The sequence below is a fragment of the Acomys minous genome (assembly GCF_964271855.1).
Source record: "Acomys minous genome assembly, chromosome: 9".
NCBI lineage: Eukaryota > Metazoa > Chordata > Mammalia > Rodentia > Muridae > Acomys > Acomys minous.
Genome location: NC_140490.1, coordinates 6892970 through 6920221, shown reverse-complemented (window position 1 = coordinate 6920221; position 27252 = coordinate 6892970). Strand labels below are relative to the sequence as shown.

General features: G+C 44.0%; 1 protein-coding gene and 1 long non-coding RNA gene across 16 annotated transcripts in view; one reads left to right on the top strand and one right to left on the bottom strand.

The window, feature by feature from the left end:
• USP54 (ubiquitin specific peptidase 54) overlaps positions 1 to 27252 on the bottom strand; it is an 84465-nt gene that overhangs the window by 6707 nt on the left and 50506 nt on the right. For 5 of the 15 annotated variants that reach the window (XM_084794918.1, XM_084794925.1, XM_084794927.1 and 2 more), the window contains 12 exons: positions 26349 to 26498; positions 25832 to 26000; positions 24045 to 24215; positions 20406 to 20537; positions 19883 to 20260; positions 19442 to 19673; positions 17047 to 17180; positions 16348 to 16515; positions 12527 to 12661; positions 11453 to 11648; positions 7084 to 8471; positions 240 to 379 (listed from right to left, as the gene is read on the bottom strand). In XM_084794918.1, the coding sequence (XP_084651044.1) occupies positions 240 to 379; positions 7084 to 8471; positions 11453 to 11648; positions 12527 to 12661; positions 16348 to 16515; positions 17047 to 17180; positions 19442 to 19673; positions 19883 to 20260; positions 20406 to 20537; positions 24045 to 24215; positions 25832 to 26000; positions 26349 to 26498 (3393 nt within the window). Of the gene's footprint in view, positions 1 to 239; positions 380 to 7083; positions 8472 to 11452; positions 11649 to 12526; positions 12662 to 16347; positions 16516 to 17046; positions 17181 to 19441; positions 19674 to 19882; positions 20261 to 20405; positions 20538 to 24044; positions 24216 to 25831; positions 26001 to 26348; positions 26499 to 27252 lie in introns of those variants that run through there. The other 10 variants (XM_084794930.1, XM_084794929.1, XM_084794928.1 and 7 more) reach the window with 10 other exon arrangements.
• Positions 380 to 5425, top strand: LOC311604852. Its single transcript, XR_014781705.1, has 3 exons — positions 380 to 475; positions 841 to 901; positions 3754 to 5425. It is a non-coding gene; the product is annotated as an uncharacterized lncRNA (long non-coding RNA).

Below are 27252 nucleotides of genomic sequence, written 5' to 3'. Positions count from 1 at the left end.
GGCAGACGCAAACCATCAACCTGTGGTTCCCCCCAGGCCCTGTGCTCAGGGATATGGAAAGCTGATTACAACTCAAAATTATCACATAAATTAGTCACCATGTGGTACCCTCCTCTCACGCAAAGGCATTCCAATCTCGGATCACATAGTCCTTGCTGCCTCACAACCCACGCCTCTCTGTTTTACAAGCAGCACTCTTCCACCGGCCTCTTTGCAGGCTCACCACCTGAGTCCCTCACCTTAGCACTAGAGGCTGGTACCTGAGAGGCAGGCGCTGTGCTTGGCCCATGAAGAGCACGCTCCGTTTCTGCTGTTGAAGTCTTTGAGAGCTCAGGACCAGGGGCTGAGTGCAGTCTCCTCCCCATGCCATCTGCAGAGCCTAAGGAAGGGAAACACACAAACAAGCTGGAGTCATCTCTCCTCTAGAGCTGGAACTTTTGAGCCTGGAAGCACAAACACGGAGCTCTCTCACTAAGTAAGTAGTCTGTGTCTCTGAATCCAGTGGAGAGGTATGCCCCTTGAATCTATAAACAGCAACTTTCAGAATACAGATACATTCTTATAGGCCACAAAATCAAAATTATTGTAGAAGTTTCTAGGAAAGGAGCTCCAAGGACAGTCGGCTGCATATCCTCCATCCTCCAACATTTCTCTTGTATGAATAAAATCAGCTTTGTTTTCAAAATCAGGCCCAATAGTTGTAATCTAGAGAGGAAATGGCCTGACACAGTGATCTTCTAACATATTGTGGTAAGAAAGGAAACAGCATCTCTAGTTCGGGCTCAGGATGTAAATGATCATACTCATTGTAAATCAAGCCTGCTTCCTTTGACATAACAGGGAAGTGAGTTCCATAATCGGAGAGTGATTTAACCAGAACCGAAACTGAAGGCTTTCAATGGTAAGCATGGGACTCTACTATCTTCTAATGTCCTCTCATGCTCTCTCTGAGCAGGGTCACTTCAGGAATATTTGGCATGTGAAAAATGTTTTATCCCCACTTATGCCTAGCTTTTCTCAATCGCTTGAATTATAAACCACCATTAAAACTGCTCTAAATTGGATATGTGATCCCCTCACAAAGGGCTGTCCCCAATCCAACTAATTAACTCTCGTGAAAATGTACCTGCCTTTGTTACACACAGCATGCACACACACACAAAACACACACCCCAGTTCATGTCTGGACATGATACTCTGATACATGTATCTACCTTTCTCCCCCCCCCTTCTCTCTCACCACACAGAGAGAGAGAGAGAGAGAAAGACAGACAGAGAGAGAGAGAGAGAGAGAGAGACAGAGAGAGAGAGACCACACAACTTAAGTACACTGTTAATGTAAGTACTTTAGATCAGTTGTTTTTTTTTTAACATTTCTAGTTACTTAATGCATTGACATAGTACTGATTTATCTGGGAGCTTAAAAAAAATTATGCCTTCTCAGGGAATGGGGCTACAGTTCAGTTGTATAACACTTGCCTAAATACATGAAGCTCTGGGGGTTCAGCCTTCAGAGTGTGAAAAGAGGGGGACAGACATGGGACAGAGACACCGACTTCCTGAGACTTACCACAGATCTGACACAGAATGTTTCTGGTTGAACATTGGGGTTTTTGTCTTTCCTTTTTTCTTTTTTATTGTCATTATTTTTGTTTTTTGAGAGTGTCTCTGTGTAGCCCTGGCTGTCCTGGAACTCGCTTTATACACCAGGTTGGCCTCAACTCAAAAAGCCACCTGCCTCAGCCTCCCAAGTACTGGGATTAAAGAGGTGTGTCACCACTGCCTGGCAGGAATTCTTACTTTAAAGGGTTATCTAACAAATAAGTAAATTTAAAATGTAGCCTGGTGTGATGGCATACAAGTATAATTTCAATACTTATGAGGTAGAGGCAAGAAGATAAAGGAATTCAAGGCCCATCTGAGCTGTATCAGAGTATATAAAATTTTTTTAAAATAAATAAATAAGGGGCTGGGGAAACGGCTTAGCAATTAAGAGCACTGACTGGGTGTCTAGAAGGCCTATAGCAATTCAAAACCATCTATAATTCCTGTGCTAGGGAATATGACTCCCTGTTCTGCCCTCCACAGTGCACAGACACACATGTCGACAGCTGCAGGTTGTCCACTGAACACCACACCTGTGCTAAGACAGGCACACTAAATGAATATTTTAGGGTTTTTTGTTTGTTTTTAATTATTTTATTATTTTAACTGTATATGTGTTATATCTACATGTGTCTGTGTAGTACTTGCATGCAGTAGATCAAAAGAGAGCATTGGTTGTGAGCTGCCATGTGAGTGCTGGGAATCGAACCTGGGTCCTATGTAAGAGCAGCCACTGCTCTAAGCCACTAAGCCATCTCTTCAGTCCCATATCCTTTCTTTTTGTTTGTTTGTTTGTTTTTTCAGACAGGGTTTCTCTGTGTAGCCCTGGCTGTCCTGGACTCACTCTGTAGACCAGGCTGCTCTCAAACTCACAGCCTCTGCTAGGATTAACGTCATGTGCCACCATGCCCGGCTAGTACACTTTTTTACAGTTTTGGATATTGAACCCAAGACCTCATGCACGCTAGCTAGCTACATTCTCTAACCCTGATGCATACCTACAGGTCAACAGTGTCCTTTGATGCACAAATGTTTTGGACTTTGATGTAGCACAGCTTATCTTATTTTTTCTATCTATTGCCTGGTTTTGTGGTGCTATTTCTAAAAAACTGTTGTCAAATCCAGGTCTTAAAGCTTTTCTCATTTTTTCTGATTTTTATAATTTTACCTCTTAAATCTTTAAGATTCAACTAATTCAAGTCACTTAAATTTTTTCTTATGTGTATGGGTATTTAGCCTCCATGAAGGCCTGTGCACCACGTACATACCTGGCGCCTGTAGAGAGCAGAATACGGGATCAGAGTCCCTGAAACTGGTGTCACATAGGGCTGTAAGGCCATGTAGGTGTCACATACGGCTGTAAGGCCACGTAGGTGTCACATACGGCCACGTAGGTAGAGGACTGACCTGGGTCCTCTCAAAGAGCACTCAATTATTTTAACCACTGAGCCATCTCTCAGTCTGCCATAAATGCCTTTTTAAAAAGGTGTGGTGGTGCACGCCTTTAATCCCAGCATTTGGGAGGCAGAGGCAGGCGGATCGCTGTCAGTTCGAGACCAGCCTGGTCTACAAAGTGAGTCCAGGACAACCAAGGCTACATAGAGAAACCCTGTCTCGAAAAACCAAAAACGAAAAAAAAAAAAGAAAGAACGTACTGACCAATATGTGTTTTAAAATAAACAAGTAAGTACACATAAGTACAGCTTTTTTTTCAGTCTATCAACTTGTACAGCATGTTACTGTACTGAATGCTGGAAGTAATTATAACATAATAACCAGCTTTTGTGCATCTACACAGGTTTCTTTTTTTTTCTCTAAACTCTCATACTACAAACTTGAAAGCAGTACACTACTCAATTTCATTACAATGACCACAATGTGACTAGGCACATTTTAATTTATAGTAATAATCTTATGGAAAAAAATAAAAATCTTGTGAGGAAGGAAGCATGTGTGGAGGCATTATATCCAAATCAAAATTGGCCTCTTGTTGATGAAGTGCCAAGTTAATCACCATGGAAACTGGTAATGACTACCTGGGGGGCAGGGTTAATTATAACATTTGCTTTTACTCTTTTTAATATATTAAATTTTTTCTTTCTTTCTCTCTCTCTCTCTTTTTTTTTTTTTTTTCTTTTTGAAACACAGTCTTACTAGGTAAGCCTGGCTCACTTGGAGCTTACTATGTAGATCAGGCACACAGGAGGCTGCCTGCCTCTGCCTTCCAAGTGCTAAGATTAGAGATGTGCAACACCACATCTGGCTTGAAAATTTCATATCAAAAGCTACTTATTTTTTTAAAAAGATTTGTTTGTTTCTTTGCTTTTATTATGTATATAGTGCTCTGCCTGCATGTACACCTGCAGGCCAGAAGAGGGCATCTGATCACATTATAGATGGTTGTGAGGCACCATGTGGATGCTGGGAATTGAGCTCAGGACCTCTGGAGGAGCAGCCAGTGCTCTTAACCTCTGAGCCATCTCTCCAGCCTACAAAAGCTACTTTTAATGTTTTAGTAAACATGAATAAAATGATTTCTATGCCAGTTGAAAGGAGTAGAAAATTTAGAAACTAGAACAAAAGCAGAGTTTACATAATTTTTCAAGAACTAATATGTAAAAATTAATCAGGTCACAAAAGACCAAATACTGACTGATTTCATTCATAGGAAATGTCCAGAACAGATCAGTGTATACAGGAAACACTTGTGTTTACTTGGAGAAAGAGAGATTGATAAAAGACAAGAAGCACAGGACTGCTGCTAGATCAGAGACTTCTCTGGAAGGTGATGAATTTTCTTTAACTGTTGTGATGGGCTGCTCTTGTAGAAGACCTGGGTTTGATTCCCAGCACCCACATGGTGGCTCACAAGCATCTGTGACTCAAGTTCCAGGGGATCCTATGTTCTCTCCTGGTCTGTAGGTACAAGGTATGCACATGATATGTAGACATACACACAGGCAGAATACTCATAAACTTAAAGTAACACTGGTTGTGGTAAGCTGGTGTTGTATTTGCCTTGAATCCCAATACTCTAGGAAGCTGAGGCAAGAAGGTCCCCATAGATTTGAGAATAGTTTGGGCTACATAATGAGTTCAATACCAACCTAGACAACATGGTGAAACAACCTCAAAGCAACAAGTTTTGCAATACATTTTTTTTAAAGAGCCAAAGGAAAGCTTATAAAAACCCTGGAGTAGGCTATAAGCAGTACTCGTTACTGCCCAGCCCACTGGGTCTCCCCTGCACTCAATAAACTATTCTCAAAATAAACAACCACAGCATCCCTGTGGATGGCTCAGCAGCAGCACCAGCTCACTCCTCTCTGCTTGACTGTGGGTGTGACCATCGATGCTTCAAGTTCCTACAGCCTGCAAGTCCCCACCATGATGGACGTCAACTAGGAGTCAGAATAAACCCTTCAGGAAACTGCATGGCAGGGCACTTTTTTTTTTTTACAATAAGAAAAGAAATTGCTAGTTTATACATTTTTAGAATTATCTACAATGAGAAATGGATCTTGTTTGTTTTCCTTTCTTTTTGTTTTTGTTTTTGGAGACAGGTTTTCTCTGTGCAGCCTTGGCTGTCCTGGAACTCTCTTTGTAGACCAGGCTGGCCTTGAACTCACAGAGATCTACCTGCCTCTGACTCCCTGAGTGCTGGGACTACAGGCGTACAGCTGAGAAATGCTATTTTAAGTTATTTTTGTTATTTGTTTGTTTGTCTTTGAAACAGAGTCTCACTGTGTATGTAGCACTGGCTGTCCTGGAACTCTCTATGTAGACCAGGCTGGCCTTGAACTCAGAGTTCCACCTGCCTTTGCCTCCCTAGTGCTGGGATTAAAGGTGTGGGCCACCACATTTAGCTTTTAGTATGAGTTTTCTGGTTTGGTTTTGTTTTGTTTTATATGTCTAACATTCAAATGCTTTAACTTTGCAATGCATTATTTTATGTGATAGTATTTTAATTTATTTTTATGTGTATCTATGATGAATATGTATGTGGGTGCACATGCTACAGCAGACATGTAGATGTCAGAGAAAAACTTTGTAGAGTCGGTTCTTAGCCTTTGCTGGGATTAAAGGCATGCGCCACCACACCCAGCTCCATGTTCTTTTCTTAGTGATTGGGGCGGTGGGGGGGCAGTGGGAGTTCCAAGTTTAAAGACAGGGTTTCTCTGGGTAGCCTTGACTGTTCTGGATTTGCTTTGTAGACCAGGCTGGCCTCAAACTCAAACAGAGCCACCTGTCTCTGCCTCTTGAGTGCTGGGATTACAGGCGTGGGCCACCGCGCCCAGCTCTGATTTATTTATTATTATGTGCTTGAGTGTTTTACCTTCATGTATGTCTGTGCAGCTCCCACGAAGACCAAAAGACGGCATCAGTTGTGAACCACCATGTGGTTCTGGAAATTGAACCTATGTAGTCTGCGAGAGCAGAAAGTGTTCTTAAGCACTGCGCCATCTCTCTAGGCCCTCTCCTACCCTTAGGAGATTATGAGAGTCGAGTTCAAGTTGTTAAGACTTGTGAAGAAGTGCCTTTTCCCACTAAACCATCTCAAGTGCATGATATTATTTGTTAAAAACTCAATTTGAACTTAATGTTTGAGTATTTTTTCTCTTACATTAGAAGAAAGCTCAGTGAAGTAGATTCCAACCTTTCCTCATTCATTCTACATCTTTCTCAATTACCCTGTGTGGGTATCTAAAGAGTACTTAATTTGTTATTATAAGGTCCAAAGTAAAATGCAGATCAGAAACAGATCTTATCTATTAATGTCTACTTAGTCTCCAGGGAACACACACAGCAGCCCCTGGAAGATCCAGGGGAGGCCCTGATATTGCCAGCTCAGTAAAATCAGAAAATGTCACAGTAGAGACTTGGTTTGGTGTGGCTGTCCTTGTAAGGTGAAGCTGGAGCCAGAATGGACTGGTTTCGCTCTAAAGCACATAAAAGCAGACTCTTCTCAGACTTCCCGTCGCGTCTAGCTCCCTCTCACGGACCTGTGAGCCGTTTCTCTGCACTACACTCTGGAGAGTCACTTAAGTGGTCGTTTCCTTATAAGGAGGGAATTACTCTCCCAGTGATAAGTCTGACCCCATCCTTTCCCATCGGATCGCAACACTGGTCTTGGTGGTCGTAAAGGAGGAAGAGTACCCTGAAGCTGGCCTCACAGCACTGTACTCGGGTATAGAGCATTGGCCAGATCCAGCCATGCCCAGGCTCTAACATGGAATAATTTGAGAATTAAAGATGCCTCTGCGCAGTTGTACCATTAAAAAAAAAAAGTCTGACTCCATCTCTGACCAGGAAAAAAAAAAAATGCCTAGCTGTTGTCCTGAAGGCTTTAGGAGGGAAGTCAGAGGTTTTATTGCTTTGAAGTAAGCTAGCGATGCTCTACAGAACACTACCCCTCTTTCGATCATGTTCTCTGCCTTTCAGTTTTGACGTGTTCCCCACCACTGCTTGTATTTTTACCTGTTGGGTTAAGTGGCTGCCAAGCCACATCCTGCGACCTCCATTCAGAACAGCCAGTGTGAGAGGCCTGAAGACTGGCTTGGTAGAGCGACTCCAGCTCAGAGGTCTCCTGCTCTGTGTCTTGGTTCCAGTGTGGATGCAAAAGCATGTGATTTCTCTCTGGGTAGGTTACACATGCATGGGAATCATGGGAGGAGGGCCTGACTCCTGGCCCAGGGCCTCTGTATGTAACCTGAGAATCACAGAGCCTTGTGACATTTACCCAAGAATCCAAAGGCAACGAAGTCCCCAAGCTGACACTAGCCAGCTCCTGAGGCCTCATTTCTGTCACTCGGGATAACTTTTCTTGGTGTGTATCTGCCTCAGCCAACCTAGGCTGTCCTCTCCTGAAGGTCTCACCATTCGGAAGCCCAGAGTCCATGGCAAGCGAAGGCTCATCTTCAGGACCTTGGCGGCACGGCAGTCTTTCCCTGACGCCTAGAGAAGGGGGATGTGTTGCCCAGCAACAGTGCTCTTTTCCTGGACCCTGGAGTAATGGAGGCATAGGGTCAGAAGGAGAAGAGTTCTTCCTTAGACCGATTGGCAAACTTTGATCCTGGGAACCTCTAACATCCCTTGTGGAAGAACTCTGCATCTTCTGGAACTGCTCTGCCAATGAGCGGACAAGTCCTTTTGTACTGGGGAACTCTGGCCTATGGGGTTCCTCACTGCCTCTGGCCACTTTTGCAGTCAATGAAGTTTGGAGACTTTGGGCTTGGAGATGGTTTAGTTTCTGCATGGAGTCAGCAGCATGAAGCCCAGATGAAGAAGCCGCAGGCATTATGGGGTGGCAGGCTTTGCAAGGAGGAATACTAGGCTGAGCTGATGAACTTGAAGGACTATTTAGGCTATGTACAACTCTCTCAGAAGTGGCTTCTCCTGCTGAATGTGACCAAGGCATCCCCATGGATATGTCAACAGAATTCTTCTTTTCTTCAAACAGCGGATCTTGAGCTGTGTCCCTTCCTTCTTGTGGTGGGAATCTGCTACAGCTGCTGTCCTCCTCCCCGCAGCCTTGTAACTTATCTTCAAGGGCATCCAATGGCAGGCACTCATGTTGAGAATTCATCGCAATTCTACCTGTTGCTGTAGGTAAATCCTGCCTGCGGGATGCAGAGTGGTTGATGCTGTCCACCTCAAAGGATGTCAGAAACTTTGAGGAAGATCTACTAGGGGAACTGTGCTGTGTAACAGATGAAACAGGTGACTCTGGGATGAGTGATGAGTGGGACTCACGGCAGGAAGCAGGTAAATGGAAGAAAGAAGAACTGTTCCCAAATTCTGTATCCTTGCAGGGCTCTGGCTGTGCCTCCTGGCTTAACAATACTTGGAGCGGGATAGGCTGTTCACTAAAACAAATGGAGAGAACCAGTCATAAGGTGCCTTGTCTAATTATAATACTTCCAAAAAGAACTATTTATTCCATTTTACTTCTAGCTAACCATGATATGATGAAGAGAAAGAGACAAACACAAAGCCACTAGTTTACAAGTTCACAAAAGAAAGGCAGCATCTCCAAGTTTGTCTATGTGACATTTAGTGCAGTCTTTGCCAACATTCTCTAATACCCATGAAGTCCAATTCCAATCACATTCTACTGGCAAATTAAAAAAGATAAAAACTGCCAGGTGGTGGTGGTGCACACCTTTAATCCCAGCACTCGGGAGGCAGAAGCAGGTGGATCTTTGAATTCAAGGCTAGCCTGGTCTACAAAGTGAGTTCCAGGATAGCCAGGGCTACACAGAGAAACCCTACCTCAAAAAACAAAACAAACCCAAAAAACCAAAAAACAACCAAAAAAAACCCCAAAACAACAATAACAAAAATAAACACACAAGAAATAAAAGCTGCTTTTCCCACAGAATGGAAAGCCTAAAAGTCAAGCGTACTATATATACAACAAAAGTCTCAAATGCTACATAAGGAAGGAAGAGCTACCCTAGGTCCTATGGGGTAGCTCAGTCGGAAAAAAAAATAAAGATGATATTACTACAGAATACAAGGTAACCTGTACTCCTGGGGTCACAGAAATCAACTATCACTGTGTTCCTTGCGCAGAGGTCCTCACAGTGACAGAACGAGACTCTCTTAACGTTGGGGACGGGGAATCAAGACAAACTGCATTTAGTTGATTCTCACTGTTTTATATTTATGAGCAAAAAAATATGCAGTCTTATAGGAAACTTCAACCTTTCCAGCTCCAGAGTTTCAAATAAGAATTAAGAATCTAAGCCGGGCGTGGTGGCGCACGCCTTTAATCCCAGCACTCGGGAGGCAGAGGTGGACGGATCGCTGTGAGTTCGAGGGCAGCCTGGTCTACAAAGTGAGTCCAGGACAGCCAAGGCTAACACAGAGAGACCCTGTCTCGGGGGGAAACCCCCCCCCCAAAAAAAGAATTAAGAATGTGAAATTCCAAAACTAGAGCCCCCAACTATTTTAAGCATAAGTACAGTAATGAAATAGGTTCGGAGCCTGGACCATCTCAGACTTCACATTTCAGGGCTGAGGGTGTTCAACCTATCTATGTGTGTGCTCCAAAATCTGAAAGAAAAAAAGTTAAAATGTGAAGTGGACATGGCAGTGTAAACCTCTAATCCCAGCACTTAGGAACCAGAGGTAGGGGGATTCTAGTAACTTTGATGCCCACATAGTCTACCTAGCAAGTTCCAGGCCGGCTAAAGCTACCCTATTCTCAAAAAAGGAAGATAAAAAGCAAAGAGAGGTAAATGGAAGGGAGGGAGGGAAGAGGAGGAAGAGAGAGAGACTGAGACAAGCAGAGAGAGAGACAGATATAAGAGAGAGCTAGAGAGACACAGAGAGGCAGAGAGACAGAAAAACAAGAAATAGACAGATATACAGAGAGGGAAGGGTGGAGGGAGCGACTTACTTCTGCTCTCAAACCATTATAGATAAGAAGTATTCAGACTGTATATCACAAATATTTGTGGGTTTGGTCACCCAGTCACTCTTGTAACATGAATGCGATACTCTAACAAGACAGGCCTAGCTATGTATTTCAGATGGTAGAGTGCTGGCCCAACATGCAAGATGCCTTGAGGTCAATCCATAGAACAGAATAAACCAGAGTAGTGTCAGAGAGGCCTGTAACACTAGCACTCCAGAGGCAAAAACAGGAAGATCAGGAGTTCAAGGTATTACAGGCCCTAGTTAGCCTGGGCAATAAGAGACTCCATTTCAAAGATAGGAAAAAGGGGAGAAGAGGAAGGGAGGGATAAAGGGAAAGAAGGAGGAGGGAAAGGAGGGAGGGAGAGAAGGGAGAAGAGAGGGAGAGGAAGGAGGGAGGGAGAGAAGGGAGAGGAGAAGAAGGTGAGACAGAAGGGAGAGGAGAGGGAGAGGAAAGGAAGGAGGCAGGGAGGGAAGGAGGGGGGAATAAGGAAAGGGAGCACTGGCAGTTAAAGGATTTGTATTTGAATTCTAGACTTCTACCACTTATTAGCTAAGTAACTATCCCCTCCGTAAGTTCCCTTATTTAGAATGCATGCTAAATAATAGCATCTCATCAGGTTATTGTAATAAATAGAACAGAAAGTGTTTGGCTCTGCTCCTGAACCAAGGCAAACACTCAAAAATATTAACAAACATAATGGAGCCGATAGTGAAAAGACAAACAACCAAAGCCAAGGATGCACCTGCCTCGTAGTATATATGAAATTCCCTGGGTTATACACTCAGCAAGACAGACAGACAGACAGACAGACTCAGCAAGACAGACAGACCAACAGACACACACACACATACACACACAGAAGTTATCTGTTTTTATCACACTTATATTTTGAAATTTTAATGGCCAACATTTATTTTTACTTAAATTTGTTTATTCTAAGTAAAAGCCAAATTTAAACCCCTAAAATGTGGAAACTACTCCAGTACCTCTTGGGACTTTTTCCTTACCGTGACCTTAGAGAAGCAAACAAAGAAAATCTTTGTGTCTCTTCTCTATGGTTTAATCAAAGCAAGATAAACTGGTTACATTTTCTCTGTAAGGGATGGGAAACAGTGAAACCCCCAAATTAAATGGTTACTACTACAACATGAAAGAACATAGTGTCAGAACATAAAAAATGCAAATATAACAATCAGGAAATTCGGATAGCTTGTTATCTTGTATAGCCGCATCTCTCTAGGAGTTTAAGAAAAGAACCATCTGTGCAATGAGCTTTTGTATGTCTGACCTTAGAGGAGAAAATCTTAGCAGTGAATTTTTCTCTCTTCCCTGGTAGTGAAGGAGACAGAGTTCTTGCTATGGAGCACCCATAGCCACTTCCTCCCCTGATGTCCATAAACTAATGTGGTTCTCAAGCACTACCTTGTCAGCTGAGGGAGGGCGCCCCCCTGTGACGGGACAGAGGCTGAGGGCTGCACCGGCTGCTGCGATGATGCTTCCTGCTGCATGCGATCCTGCAGGCTTCGTGCTTTTCGAATACTGATTTGCAACTTCTTATCGACTAGGGCTCTGCTGTGCGTGCTAGAGCTGGCACCATGCAGGGTAAGTCTTAGTTTAGCTAAAATGCAAAAGAAAATATAGCAGAAACAACACAAAATACAAACAAAAATAAAAGAACAAAAACTAAACCAAAACCAAGCAAAGAGAGGCAGTAAAACAAAATCTGCAGCAGGAATGCAAGGCATGGACTATGCATGCGCAGGCCAGGGCACAGAACCAGCTCTGGGTCTAAAGAACATTCATGAAAGCCATGAGGCCAAACAAGTTAATTCAAATTTAAACAAACAAAACACTAAAAAATAAATAAATAAAACAAAACTTAAAAGGAGCCAGGAAGACAGACCAGCACTTGGAGGTTGCCACTTTTATCTTTTCTCACTGACCTGTCTGACTCTGGCCTCCACACTCTGCTCCCAACTCCCCTTTTCTGATTGATAGCCAACAGCAAAAAATAAGGTCCAAACCTGCATCTGTCTGTACAGAGCCAAGCTTTGCGGGGCTCATTTTTAAGAGTCAGATAAGGTTCTTAGCCTTAGTCCCTTGCTGTCACATTACAGTGTGGCATACCAGAAGGCAGAGAGACAAAAAGAATGGAGTTTTATAATGAAGTCACTAGCCTAGGGAGTCAGAGTCAGTGTATTTAATTTTCCTCGTTAGCCAGTGACTAGAGAAAGAGTAGGCTAGCCTCATAATCTGCAGTCTAACTTGATTTGGGGATAAAAAGACAGACACACACAGCTGAAGAATTCATCTGTGGTTTCCTGTTGAGGTTGTTCCAGTAAATGTCCACAGACCAGTGACACCACCAGGTACACTTTGAAACCTGAGGGGCCTCAGCTTAGGAACACAAGAGACATTAAGAAGTGTTCATATGGCCATCTGCATGACAACACTAGTGCCTACTGTGGAGTTGGTCATAGCAGTTGAGTTACTTACAGATAGCTTCGTTACAGAGAGCCAAAGCTGCAGCACAGTCTCCCTTTTGTTCCAGATGCAGCGACTCTTCAAATATTGAATTTGCCTCTTGCAAGGACCTTTCAAAGCCGTCACTCCTCCCTGAAAGGGCCAGCACTTTTCATTTTTATTATGATTAACTCCAACTTCTCCTATGTAGTGTTTCTTCTCTTTTGGACACACAGATCCTTGTTAATCCACGAGTCTATGCTTTCTTTAACTATCCATTGCTATTAAGAAGTCTTGAGAACAAGTAAGGCATCCATTTTTGCCTTAACTGAGACCTAACAAGGCAGGAAGCGGGTAGGGGTGTCATGTAAATGCCAACTCTAATATCTCCAAGAGGCAAAGAAGAAGAATTGTCCATAGTAGCAACATGACTCTTGGGCCTGGAACTGAGCTGCGTCTACAGAGCACGACACCTTGTCACCTACCATCAGGCACCCAGGCTTCTACTGCTACAGCCACAAACATGGCTTGCGACTCTGTAGGGCATAACTCATGCCACTTCTGCAGACAGCGACAATTCTCTCTGCACCACTACGCTCCGTCAGCACATCTCTTGGGGCAAGGTGGCCTACAATTTCTACTTCAATATAGCTACTACATCACTGAACTCCACTTGTTGTTACATGTGACCTTTAGCAATGGAAAGTTTTGACTTTTATCATGCCTCACTCACTAAAAGTATCCATCCCTAAAAAGCCACCTCCCATATAGCAACACAGGCTAGTTCTCCCTACTCCCAAATTGCATATGGGTCAAAGTAGATACAAAAGAACAGTCCAAGAACAGTGACAGATGAAAGGACTAGGGAGCATAGTGAAGAGGCTTTTGTGAAGGACCATCAGGCACCCTTAGCTTCTATTCACCTACAACCATAAATTGACAGCAACTTAGAATGTTAATTCACCTATAATTGGAATTAACACTGAGCCTTCCCATGGTCAAGGGGCTGGAAGAATGAACTGTCAAGCTAGGTATGACGGCACATGCCTGTAATTCCCAGCACTCTGGAGGGAGAGTAAGGAAGCTCCCTGCTCTACATAGCAAACTGCAGGCCAGACATTGTTGCGCAATGAGATCGTTTCTCAAAAAGCCAAAACAGAAAAGAGTAAGATGAAATGAGATGGAAGAAAAAGTCTGAGTCCTTTCTCTTCATAATGCCATCCTTCCCTATGCTCACCTTACCTCCAGAAAGGCTCAAGGCCGGACGTGGTGGCGCACGCCTTTAATCCCAGCACTTGGGAGGCAGAGGCAGGAGGATCTCTGTGAGTTCAAGGCCAGCCTGGTCTACAAAGCAAGTCCAGGACAGCCAAGGCTATACAGAAAAACTAAAAACCTTGGCAATCAATTTTACCCCATTTCTAGAATTCTGGTTTCCCCCAGCCCTAGTCCCAAAGTTCTTTCATTATAACTGAAATAACTAAATCTAAACAACTTTACAATTAGAGGTAGTAACTGGGGGTGGGGGGTGGGGTAGTCAGGCATTAAGGTACACACATAACCCCAGCACTTCAGAGGCCAAAGCCACATAGTGAGACCATGTAAAAGTTCTCGACTCTACAAAGACCTCGGCGAGCTCTAGTTAACAAATCTGTATAACAGGTCGAAATCTTTATCATCTAGACTCTTAACATTCCAGGCTTTACTCTTCTAGGTGAGGCTACACCAAAGCTTATAGAGCCTGACAATGAAACATCGTCAGAGGGATTCCTCTTCAACTCTAACATGTGGTCTAACTAAGAGAGTAAGGAAAAAAGAAAACAAGATCCCTGTTTTGGTAGCAATATAAACTTTAAACCAAGGTATGGTGGCACATGCCCTCATCTCAGTACTCGGGGGGAGAAGTGAAACAAATGTGAGGACAACTGATCTACAGAGTGAATTCTAGGCCACCACCTGGTCTCAAAGAAGAAGGGCAAAGTGACCGTGGAGGTGGCCGAGGCTTTGTCTTGGAAGCACAAGGGTCTCAGTTTCATCCCCAACACTGAATAAAGCCAGGCAGGAGTGTCCGCTTGCAATCCTAGCACTGGGAGGCAGAGATCGGTGTGTCTTTGGGGTTCACTTGGCAACCAGACTAGGCTACTCAGTTAGGTTCCAGACTAAATAACATATCCCAGGGGAAGGAAAAAAAGGTGGACAACGTCTAAGGTTGTCCTCTGTCCTCCACAGGAACATGCATGTGCACCTGTACACATACAAACACACACACACACACACAAAAAGTAATATAAAACTGCAACATCAAACTGATTAGTCTAGAGCTCAAAATGAAAAACAGACTGACATTCCAAATACAGAAACATCTAAGAGGAGTTGAAATTTTAAAGCTTTTTGCTTTTGTTGTTTTGAGACAGAGCTTCTCTTCCCTGGCTGTCCTGGAACTAGCTCTGTAGAAGAGGCTGGCTGTGAACCCAGAGACCTGCCTACCATGCCTCCTTAGTGCCAGAACTATAGGCATGTGCCACCACACCAGGCTTTAAAGCTTATTTTGAAACAAATACAGCAAATAACTTGGGAAATTAAAGACAAAGATTGTCCTGAATCAAAACAAAGAAGGGGTCAGGTGATGTGGCTCAGCAGTAGAGATCCTGGCATGTGCGAGGTTGGTGTACGTGTGTGTGTACGTGTGGGGGGGGGGACGACGGTAGGGGTGGGGATGGCTCTGCTGTAGAAAAGCTGGCAAGTGTGCGGCCCTGAGTTTCATCCTCAATACCACAAAAAGAAAAAAGAAAAAAAGAAAAAGAAAAAGAAACCACCACAGTAAGATTAGAAGAAAAGCTGCCCTCAGTTAAGACGACTTAGTCCAGAAAGCTACTTCACAGCATGGTTGAGAGCTGAGGAGCAGCAGCCAGTGGAGGGCGCTGGCTCCAGCCTCATCCTGCTTCACCAGCAGACTCTAAGCAATAAGTATGTTCATTTTAGAGAAAAAATAAAACAAACACCTCAGGGAAATGTTCCAAAGAAGAGATATTGAGGTGTTGAACTCCTATTTTAAAGACTAGTCTCTTGGCACAAAGTAGTAATGTAAAGCTAATTTGTTTTGGGGGGGTTTGGGTTGGGTAAGTAACTAACATGAGGCAGCTGGGGAAGTTTAAGTCTATGCAGATCATCTAAGATTTGAGAATGAGTTGTCATGGGATCAAAAATAAATTATGAATGAGTGTGATGGTGCACAGCTACCACCCCAGTTGCCTGGGAGGCTAACGAAGGAAGACATGGGCGCAAGGCCTGCTGGGCAACAAAGGGAGAACCCCATATGGGAAACAACACAAACCCCCAAACGAAAACAAAATTCAGACAGAGCGTCTGCCTGGCATATATATGCACTGCCTCTTCTTCTTTCTCCAACCTCACATTAAAAAAATTACCTCCCTTTTATGCCCTCTCAGTTAAGACTTGTTTTACTTATACAGCTTATAGATGTTATGTAAACCAGTTTCCTTGAATAATACAGTATCTCTAACCTTCAGGTTTTAACCTTTATTTTTAAATCTTAAGTATATGACAGGTATTTTGCCTGCATGTATGTCTGTGTACTTCCTGGGTTCCTGGTGCTGTGGAGGCTGGAAGAGCAGGTGCTCGTAACAGCTCAGATGTCTCTCTAGCCCCTAACCTCCAGGCTGCTCGTGGATGGTCCTAGAAGTGATCCTAATCAATAAGCTGAGCCCTCATCACAGTAGTTGAACCCAGATAAAATCAAATATTGCTAAATAGTGGATAAACACTTCTAAGTGTGGATCTTACTGGTGGCCTTTTCTGTCTGTCCCCATTACTGACGGCCTAATTCTCACAATTACCCTGATTCTGCAGTTCGTCCAGGTCCATATAGCGGCTGGGATGGGGGTTGAAGCCTCGAGCAGCCTCTAACTCCTTTTCCCGTCTCGCTCGAAGCTCCTGCTCCTGGGCCCGCCTGGCCACTTCTTCCTGTAGTTCATCCAGCTCACTCTTAGAGGTGATGCCCCCATCTGAGACACAAGCAAGGGAGACAAGTCACACACTTGTTGTTGTTGTTTTTTAATCATCGTGCACTGTACTTATGTCCCTTCTCATTTCCACAAAACTCTTTCTAATGTTAAAACATTCAGGCAAGCTGTAGGGGGAAAACTAGAAAAACTGAAAGAAAGCATCTGAAAAGCCTCCACATTTACAATTGGGGGTAGGTGTGTTTGGACGGGTGTGGATCTCCATTTGCATGTATGTGGGTATATCCACCTTGCTTTTTGAGACATGCCCTCTCAGTAGGACCCGGGACTTGCTGATTTGGGCTTGGCTGGCCAGTGAGCTCCATGGATATGCTTCCCCACCACACTGGGAATTGAACTCAGGTCTTCATGGTGCATAACAAGTACTAACTAACTGAGCTAGCTCTCTAGCACACACATTTGCATTTTGATGGAATTCTCAAACAACAGTTGTATTCTATTTGAAGTATACTCAATAAGAGTGTTTCCCAAATAGAACTGGTTGGTGGTCAAATCCAGTATCATCTTGTTTACCTGAGAGAGGTTGAGTCTTTGTCCAGCCAGCCATGGATGCTGTGGAGTCCACTTCCAGGATGCTGCTGCTATGAGACTTCGGGATATGACGCCAAGAAGGGACAAACCCAACTGCTCTCTTTGTGCTCTGATCCCTTCAAAAGAATCCAGAGTAATAAAAGTTCCAAAAGGTGGCTTCTAGCAACATGGCTAAGACTAAAATTCAAAACAGAAAGCAAGCATCATAAAAGCTTGGAAACCGGGAGCTGGAGAGATAGCTCAGGGTTAAGAGCACTGTTTGCTCTTCCAGAGGTCCTGAGTTCAATTCCCAGCAACCATATGGCAGTTCACAACTGTCTATAACTCCAGTTCCAGAGGATCCGACATGCTCTCACAGACATACATGCAGGCAAAAACACCAATGCAAATAAAATAAATAATTTTTTAAAAAAGCTTAGAAATCAAGAGGCAAAACCATAATGTAGCTGCTCCTGAGGCTGAGGCAGGAAAATGAACCACATGGTGGCTCATAAGCATCTGGAGTCCTTTTCTGTTGAGCAGGTACACATGCAGGCAGAATGTTGTATACATAATAAATAAATCTTTAAACAAAACAAACAAAGCTAGTAGGGCTGGATGTGGTGGTGCATGCCTTAACTCCAATACTTGGGAGGCAGAGGCAGGTGGATCTCTGTGAGTTCCAGGACAGCAGGGCTGTTACACAGAGAAACTCTGTCTTGAAAAACCAGGGGAAAAAAAAAAAAAAGAAGAAGAAGAACAGCTATTTCCAGCCAAAGCTATTATTGTTTATCTCATAATATACAAATGCCTACAATAGGAATGGAAATTTGAAGTCCACCCATGGACCGGGCATGGTGGCACATGCCTTTAATCCCAGCACTAGGGAGGCAGAGGCAGGTGGATCACTGTGCGTTCGAGACCAAAGCGAGTCCAGGACAGTCAAGCCAAGGATACACAGAGAAACCCTATCTTCAAAAACAAACAAACAAACAAAGGAAGTCCACCCATGGATAGAATAGAAGAGAACCCTCCACCAGGACTCTTGACAGGGGAAGCTGCAGGCAACTGCTCAACTTCTCCAGCCATTTTCTGCAAGCCCCAACTTGATGGTGTTACCTGTCTGCCATCATTTGTTCTGTTACTTGGAAGCCTGAGCCAAGGGACACTCGGCTCTGCTCAGCATTCTCTCAGTTAAGAACTGCAGATGGTTGCCTCATAGGGCCTTCCCTCCCCAGTCAATGTCTGCTCAGTGTCTGTGAGCTCCTGACGGACGATGATACTTTTGCTTGTATTCTCAGTTGGGCTATCCCAGTCATCTTTGACTGTTTTAGTTCATCATATTTTATTATATCTTGTTGAATATCTGCTCTTTTTTTTTTCTTTTTTTTTTTTTTTTTGTCTTTTGTTTGCTTACTTAAAACTCACTCATTCTGGACTGGAGAGATGGCTCAGTGGATAAGAGCACCATCTGCTCTTCTAGAGGACCCGGGTTCAATTCCCAGTACCCACATGACAGCTCACAGCTGTAGCTCCAAGAGCTGACACCCACACAGACATACATGCAGACCAATCCAATGCACACACACAAAACATAAATTATTGAAAAAAAATTCAACCAGGTATGATGGTGCATGCCTTTAATACCAGCACCTGGGAGACAGAGGCAGGCTGACCTCAAACTGACAGAGATTCGCCTGCCTATGCCTACAGGTGTGCGTCATCACGACTGGCTAATTCATTCTTTTATTGAAAAATATTTACTAAACAATTATTTTTATTTACGTATACATTCGTGTGCATATGTGTGTGTGTGCATACATGGGCGTGGGTGTACATACATGTGCGTGGGTGCCTGTAGACAACAGAGTAGCTTGTCAGATTCCCTAAAGCTACTGACATGGGTTCTGACATGGGTTCTGAGATCCAAATTTTGGTCTTTGCATAAGCAGCAAATATTTTTAACTGCTAAGTGATGTCTTCAGCCCCCCTACGCAATTTTTAAACTAAAAAGGTAAGTCTGTAAATATTCACAATGTGCATGGTGGGGCACTCGTGTAATCTCAGCACTCTGGAAAGGAGGCAAAAGAGTCAGCTTAAGTTTAAGGTCAATCCGGGCTACAACATGAACTCAAGACCCGCCCTGTCAGCATGCTCTGCCACTCCAACTTCACTATGCTTTGCTTAAGTATGTACTCAACAGCTATTACTGCACAGCTAATGCCTGAAATAAAATGCCGCTGCCTTTACTCCTCCTCCCAACAGAGGGCGCTGCTGCTACAGCAAAGCTTGTAGAGAAGCTGGTCAGAGTGCTAAGCCTCTCTTCTCTGGCCTACTCATAGCTGAGAGCTCCAAGGAGGCGACTCATGCTGCTGCATATTAAAAGAGCAGACAATACCTGTGGACATTCGAGCTCTCAGGCGGGGCTGCATCCACGCTGACAGGGCTGCTGCTGTTCCTCTCACTGCTCTCATAGCCGGATTCCATGCGCTGGATTAGGCGAGGGCGCTGCTCTAGGAGATGAGCCCCTGGCCGGGCGGCTCCCCAGGGGCTGCGCTGCGAGCTTGGACCACCATCTTTAGTGTCATAAGCAGCTGGCCTGCTTATTTCATCTGGTGTAAATTCTTTAGCTATCCCAATCAAAGGACAAGTATAGAAAATGAGATAGATTTAGCATCTGCCTAAATCAAAACCTAACTAAACCCTCCCTCTAGACATTATTCACAGAAGTCATATTTTCAAAAAACATGACATCAGCTATACAGAAAAACTCAGAATTTTTAAACACATAAATCAATTGTAAATTCAAAGTTCACTTGTTGCCTTATTTTCTGCTTACCTGCATCTTCAGGAAACGTCCTAAGCTGGGTGTAGCCACAATGTTTCCTTTTGTCCTTACTAAATATGCTGTCAATATTCAGAGACTCTCGTTTGGGTCTCCATGTTGGCCGGTACCGGCTGGAAGAACTGGATTTCGCCTCACTACTGGTACTCTCCGTTTCCCAGTCCCGAGAGTGTAAGGACAAGTTCCTTGGTGGCGGCTTGTCTGGCTGGTCTCCCGCCCTGCCTGCACGGGGAGAGCCCGCACTGCCCTGGGACGTCAGGGAAGGCCTGCTGTGGATCATATTGCTGACTGTCTCTTTGAAATCCTTCAGCCTGCTGGTGCTACTGGATTTGGAGGCATTCCTAGGAGCCTGCTTCTCTTTCAGTGTTTCTCCTAAAAATTAGAGAGAATAAAAGAAATAAAGGTGTTTAAAATAATCACAAATGTACTAATCCTAGAGCTGAGAAATAAGGAGAATTCTCTTTGGCAAAAAAAGACCAAGCTAAATGGAGGAAGTCAAGGAGCGCAGAGGGCTTGCCTTCGCTGTGGTACCCTGAGGCCTGCGGCTCGTCGCCTTTCCTCCTCATACGACCAGAGCTCCTCTTGCGCTCTACCAGGGACCCTTTCTTCGTCGTGTGTTTCTGGTTACATTCACTGTCAGTCAGGTGTCCTGAAAGAAAATGGAAGTAAGCTGCTTCCTGCAACTGACCCCTACCCTCCTGAGAGCCCAGTCTCCCTTTGGGACTTGAAGCAGCACCACATGGATCAGCAACTGCAGGGGTCAGAACTACCTGGCTCTCTCTGAGCTAAGTACAGAGACGTTCAGGTGGTTACGGTGCCTTCCTAATCTATAACATAGCCTACCACACTCATCATTTTTCCCAGTGACCCAGAAGAACTAAACACGTTCACTAGTAACTTCCGTCTGCTCTTGTGGTGCTGTGGAATCAGTCACTTGAATGACCATTTAGGCCCTAAACTCCAGCACTTCGTAATTTTCTTTTTTTTCTCCCCCCCCCCCCTTTTTTTTTGAGACAGGGTTTCTCTGTGTAGCCTTGGCTGGCCTGGACTCGATTTGTAGATTAGGCTGGCCTTGAACTCACAGCCATACGCCTGCCTCTGCCTCTACCTCTGCCTACCTAGTGTTTGGATTAAAAGCGTGTGCCACCATGCCCGGCTTCACTTCTTAATCTTCAAAGAAAAAAATATATTATCTAAAAATGCACAAACCCACATTTTTTTTTGTTCTTTCTTCCCTTTTTCTTTCTTTTTTAAATCTGAGGTGAGTGGGTTTTATTTTTACTTTATTGAGGTGGAGTTTTGTTTGGATCTTGCTTTTATTTTATACAAGCCAGGTGGGCTTCAACTCAGAGTAACTCTCCTGCCTCAGTCTCTTGAGTACTGGGATTACAGGTGTGCATCACACCTACCTCCCACTCTCACAAACTGAAGACAGAAGTTGCTTTTATTTATTTGGCAACAGCTCTCGTTAGTATGGCTTTAGAACTCAGTTCTAAATCCTCTTTAAATGTGAATTTTAAAAGGCATTTTTGTATTGTTTTATCTTGTTTTTTGTTTTTTGAGACAGGATTTCTCTTGTAGTGCTGGCTGGCGTGGACAGCGCTGCAGAGATTAAAGGTCTCACCGCCCGCAGCAGGCGCTTCAGCTCTGACTCTCATCCTCTCAGCCGCGCTTCCTCACACCTGACTCCACTCAAGCGTAACAGTTCACAACTCCTTATCAGTGACCACTGAGCTCCATATCTTATGTAACTTGCCCAGCATCATGCCCACAGTACATAAATATATGAACAAGACTTTTATTTTAAAAGGTCAGATTATATAGGACATAATCAGCTAAACAGCTGGAATGCAGAAGGTGAACTAAGTTTGAAGGCAGGATAAGAGAGACTGCCCAGGCCCTCAAATGCCTGGGAGCTGACAAGTTCATCTTCACAGGTTGGTGTACAAAGAGCCTTACAGGTCCTCGGGTTATCAGTAGTGAAATGGGATGGATTCTACTCCTAACCAACCACCCCATGTAAATGTTCGTTGCTTTATCCATTTGTTTGTTTGTTTGTTTGGGCCCAAGAGAAAGAATTACAACAAGAGAAGTTCACCAGCAGCAACTAACTAACACCAAGGTCAACCCGCTAGGGACTCTCCTTACCCCAGCACACACAACACTCCCTGCGGGTGTGGCTTCTCCCTGGCCCACAGTTCCAGAAAGACAGCTATTACAAACAATCGCACCACTGGGCGTGGTGGTGCACACTTTTAATCCCAGCACTCAGTGAGCCCAGAACAGTCAAGGCTACACAGAGAAACCCTGTCTCAAAACAAAAACAAAAATAAAAAAATCCAAAACAAAAATAGTAGCCTAACTCTGTGATGTGGCATCCACCTGTAGACACTGAAGAAGGAGGAGCCCTGAGCTCAGCAGTTGCAGAACTGCCTGGGCAACATATTAAGACCTCATCTTTAAAAAGTTTTAAATCGCCAGGTGGTAGTGGCACACCTTTAACCCCAGCACTCCGGAGGCAGAGGTCTCTGTGAGTCAGCCTGGTCTACAGAGGGAGTTCGAGGACAGCCATGGCTACACAGAGAAACCCTGTCTCAAACAAACCAAAAAAGAAGAAAGAGAAAGAAAGAAAGAAAGGAAGGAAGGAAGAAAGAAAGAAAGAAAGAGAAAGAGAGAAAGAAAGCCAGCCAGGTGCAGTATTGCACAGCTAGGAACCCAGCATGTGGGAAGCTGAAACAAGGTCATCCTGAGTGTAAGACCCACCTAGGCTACAAAACAAGACCAGGTCAAGAAATGAAAAAAGGAACAAAAATAAATAAATAAATAAATAAATAAATAAATAAAATTAAGAAGTAACCTAAATTGGGCACATTGGCATATGCCTGTAGTCCCGGCACTAGGGAGGCAAAGGCAGGAGGATCTCTGAGTCAAAGGCCAACCTCGTCTACAAAGTGAGTCCAGGCCAGCCAAGACTACACAGAGAAACCCTGTCTTGCCGCCCACACCGCACTCCCAACCTAAAAGAAGTAGTAACATAAAATGGCTCACAACTGTCTGTAATGCCAGCTCCAGGGGGTCTGACACACTCTTCTGACTGCTAAGGGCACCAGTAACATATATTGTGCACACACATCATACATGCAGGCAAAACACTCATAGCACAAAGTAATTTTTTTGGGTTTTTTTTTTTTTTGAAGGGGAGGGTTGGTTTTTTGAGGCAAGGTTTCTCTGTGTAGTCTTGGCTGTCCTGGACTCACTTTGTAGACCAGGCTGGCCTCAAACTCACAGAGATCCACCTGCCTCTGCCTCCCAGGTGCTGGGATTAAAGGTGTGTGCTACCACTGCCCAGCCATAAAATAAACTTTTTAAAATTATTTTTATTTTATGTGCGTTGGTGTTTGGCCTGCATGTTTGTCTATGTCAAGGTCCCCTGAAGCTGGAGTTACAGACAGCTGTGAAGTGCTTCGTGGTTGCTGGTGATTGGGCCTGGGTCCTCTGGAAGAGCAGCCAGTGCTCTTAAGTGCTGAGCCATCTCCCCAGCCCAATAATATAAATCCTCAGAAATATGAAATAACATAAAAGACTCATCAAAATGTACGATCTCATCTTGATTTTGAGCAAAAGACACAAACCAGTAAAGACAGCACTTACAATAGTGAGCCACTCACTGGTGTTCAGCAGCTGTAAGCAGAATTACTTTGCTTTACACTGATCTTGGGTTACAGTTACTGAAACTACATGATAAATACATGTGAGCAGGCATGCTGTATCTTTGAAATTCCCTATTAGCCTTGGCTGTCCTGGACTCGCTTTGTAGACCAGGCTGACTTTGAACTCACAGCGATCCGCCTGCCTCTGCCTCCCAAGTGCTGGGATTAAAGGCGTGCGCCACCATACCCGGCCTCTTTTTTGTTTTGTTTTGTTTAAGATTTATTTATTTCTTATTTATACAGTATTCTGCCTGGATGTGAGCCAGAAGAGGACACCAGATCTCACTATAGATGGTTATGAGCCATCATGTGGTTGCTGGAACTTGAACTCAGGACCTTTGGAAGAACAGCCAGTGCTCTTAACCCCTGAGGCATCTCTCCAGCACCAGCCCCCTCCAGTTTCTTTTTCTTTGGAGAACAGCAGGGGTCTATGTGTAAGTCCCTACCTGTGTCCCGACTGCTCTGAGACATGGAATCATTCTCCACATTATAGATGACTGTCCCCTGAGACTCGGAAGAGAAGTGACTGACCAGAGACTCATGGTGAGAATGTTTGTGGGGATAGCTCTCCGTTGAGGAATCTGTTCGAGTGTCACTTGAGATGGAAGGCTCCCTCCCTGAAGGAAGGAGGAGACACAGATGCAAAAGTAAGGAAAGAGAGAACAGCGACAGACATGAGGAAAGGAGGTGGATGCAACAAAGACCCATAGGAAGAGCTTCCTAGAAGGAAGGGTGAGAAGAATACACCACAGAGCCATTCTTCCCAACACCCGTCTTCCAGGTAATCCAGACACACATACAGTTCCTCCCACCCCTGTCCCTACCTTGCTGAAGCCCTCACTTTGCCTGCCACTGTGAAAAACTGTGGGGTTTTTAGAAAACCTACGGGGAAAGTGGAAGAAATGAAAAAGTTGTGAGACGTAAGATCTACATAGATGGAAAGCCCCAGGCCAACCTGTCACACATGCCAGCTGTCCACCTCTCTTAGAAGCTCTCTCCTACACTGTCATATATGCTGTTTTAAAAACTTAACATACACATTTTTAGTAGCTTTGAAAACTCATAGGGCTGTTACTTACTCCACAGAAAAAAATTTTTTCTGAAGCCTTAGCTAAAATAAACACAATAGACACATGAGTACTTGACTGAAGGAAGAAGTAGAGCAAGTCTGGGTGAGGTACAAAACAGAAAGAGTAGTTGGACTTGGTATGAGCCCAGAATTCAAGAGGCTGAGGTAAGAGGATCACCATGAACTAGAGGCCAGCCTGAGCTACAGAGTGAGTTCCAGGCTGGTCTGTGCTACATAGTGAGGCTCTGACTCAAAAAGCAAACCAAATAAAAACAAAACAGCAGAAGAAACACGGCTGACCAGACAGGAAGGAGATGCAACAGGAAGGGAAAGACTTTAGGGCAAGTACCTTATCTTTCAAAACTACACTAAGAGCCAATCCTGTATCTTTACAAAAATCAAGCCCAAACTATGAGGCCTAAAGTTCAAATATTATCAGCCTCTGAGGGATATCCTGGGACATTAGTCATAAGCTCAAAGTTACTTCTGCAGGAAGGCATTATGTAATTCCAAACAGTTGCCTTAGACTGGAACAGTGGTTCATACATCATTTCTGCATTTGGAATTTAAACAAAACTCTTTCACCTCCAAGGATTAGCATTGTAGTGATCTAGTGTTTCTTAACAATTCACTTAAGCCAGAGACTGTCGAGGTGGCTCAGTGGTTAGGAGCACTTTCTGTTCTTGTAGAAGACTTGGGGTTCAGTTTCCAACACCCACAAGGTAGATCATAACCATCCATAACTCCAGTTCAAGAGGATTCAACACCCTTTTCTGGATTCTGTAGGCACCAGGCATAAATACAGTGCAACATACACACAGGCAAAACACTCACACACATAAAGTAAAACAAATACATATAGTTTTCAAAATTTACTTAAGCCACCATAACATTGCTAATAGGAATCAATAACCCTTAACAATGTTCAAGGCCACTGAGGTACCCCTTATAATTTTATTTCAGTATCTAAATGCAAGAAAACATAGTTGCCTTCTCACTTGTGATTTGGACCAGCTGACTCTTGGAATCAAGATGAAGAAAACAAAGCTGGATGCTAATCAGCCTGTGCACAAGTTGGCATTTCTTTCTTACTATAATAGCTATGAACTAAACTTGTAGGAGCCCCAACTGTCTAACTGTATGGGGGAGGGTTGGACTACTCACCTGAGTCTTCACTGTCATAGCATGTCTTGGTGTAAGACAGGAACTGAGCCTGGGGAGGTAGGTCCTGGCAGGACACTGGGGTGCCCTGGGGATCTGCATAAAGCAGCAGCAAGGGCTGATAATGCCCTTTGATGCATTTGGTTACCACATCCTTCCATTTTGGACCAATCTGAACCAGAAACACCAGAAGAATATGACAATGACCCTCATATCCATAATTCAAAACATAATTCCTTTCCTAGTGTGGCTTTCTTACAAGAATTAGGTAGGGAAAAAAAGGAAAGGGGGGGAAAGATCCTAAGTCTAAACTTAATGACTTTCTATTAAACCTGTTTTTTAAGAAAGCATTACATACAATCAGAGAAAAGAACAATGAACAATTAGTTCTGTTTCTGTGAAACATCAACTCAGTGATGAAATATGCATAAAATCTCACGAAGGTGGACATGCTATGTATTATGCTATATATTTTTTTATTTCAGTCACCAAATACTTCAAAATTCTTGCATAGTCTTACCTCTTTGACATGCGCATCATCAAAATACATCCATTTTCGGATCTTTGTTTGAAAAAAGAATGTAGAATAGTGCTTGCCATAGTAACAGATCATTCCCACTAAGTATAGTTCAGACTGCTTGGCCCGGTCGTCTGTCACTCTGAAAAACAGCTACGGGAAGGAAAAGAGCAGGGCGTTTCCATCACATAAGCCACCCATCTACCATACTCCCGCAGCAGACTCCAGCAACGTTTCTCTTCCTTCTCCCACACCCCAAAATCAGGCCACATACTATGTAGCCCTGGCTGGTGGTCCTCACTACGTAGGCCAGGCTGGCCTCAAACACATGGCAATGCTTAAGCCCCAGCCTTCTGAGTGCCAAGACTATAGGCATGAGATACCACAGCTAGCTCCTCCTGGTTGTTTTACTGAGATGGAGCCTCATGTAGCCCAGGCTGGCCCTGAGCTCGCTGTATAGTTAAGGATGAGCCTGAACTCCTGATCCTCCTCTATCTCCGAGGGCTGCGGCTACAGATGTGTACTGCTGTGTCCAGCGGCCAGCACCATTTAATGAAGATAGTGTCTTGCTTCTCCCTCAAGCTGAGATATTTTTGCTAGTCTAGATTCTTCATTAGAAATGAGCTGGAAAGCTACCCATGGCAGCACATGCCTACCATCCCAGCACGGGCAGGCTAAGGCAGGAGGGGCATAAGCCTGAAGTCAGCCTGGGCTACATAGTCAGCTCAAAAATTATTTTCTTTCTGAGGCATAAGAGAAGCAAGAACAATTTCAAAACAAACAAAAAACGGCTCTCGAGTTTCAACTTTTTTCAATTTACAGGTACTCAGCTCTGTCCCGAGTGCTAGGAGACAAACGAATACTTGAGTGGAGGGACTCTGACCTAAGCATTTACCTAGCTGAGAAA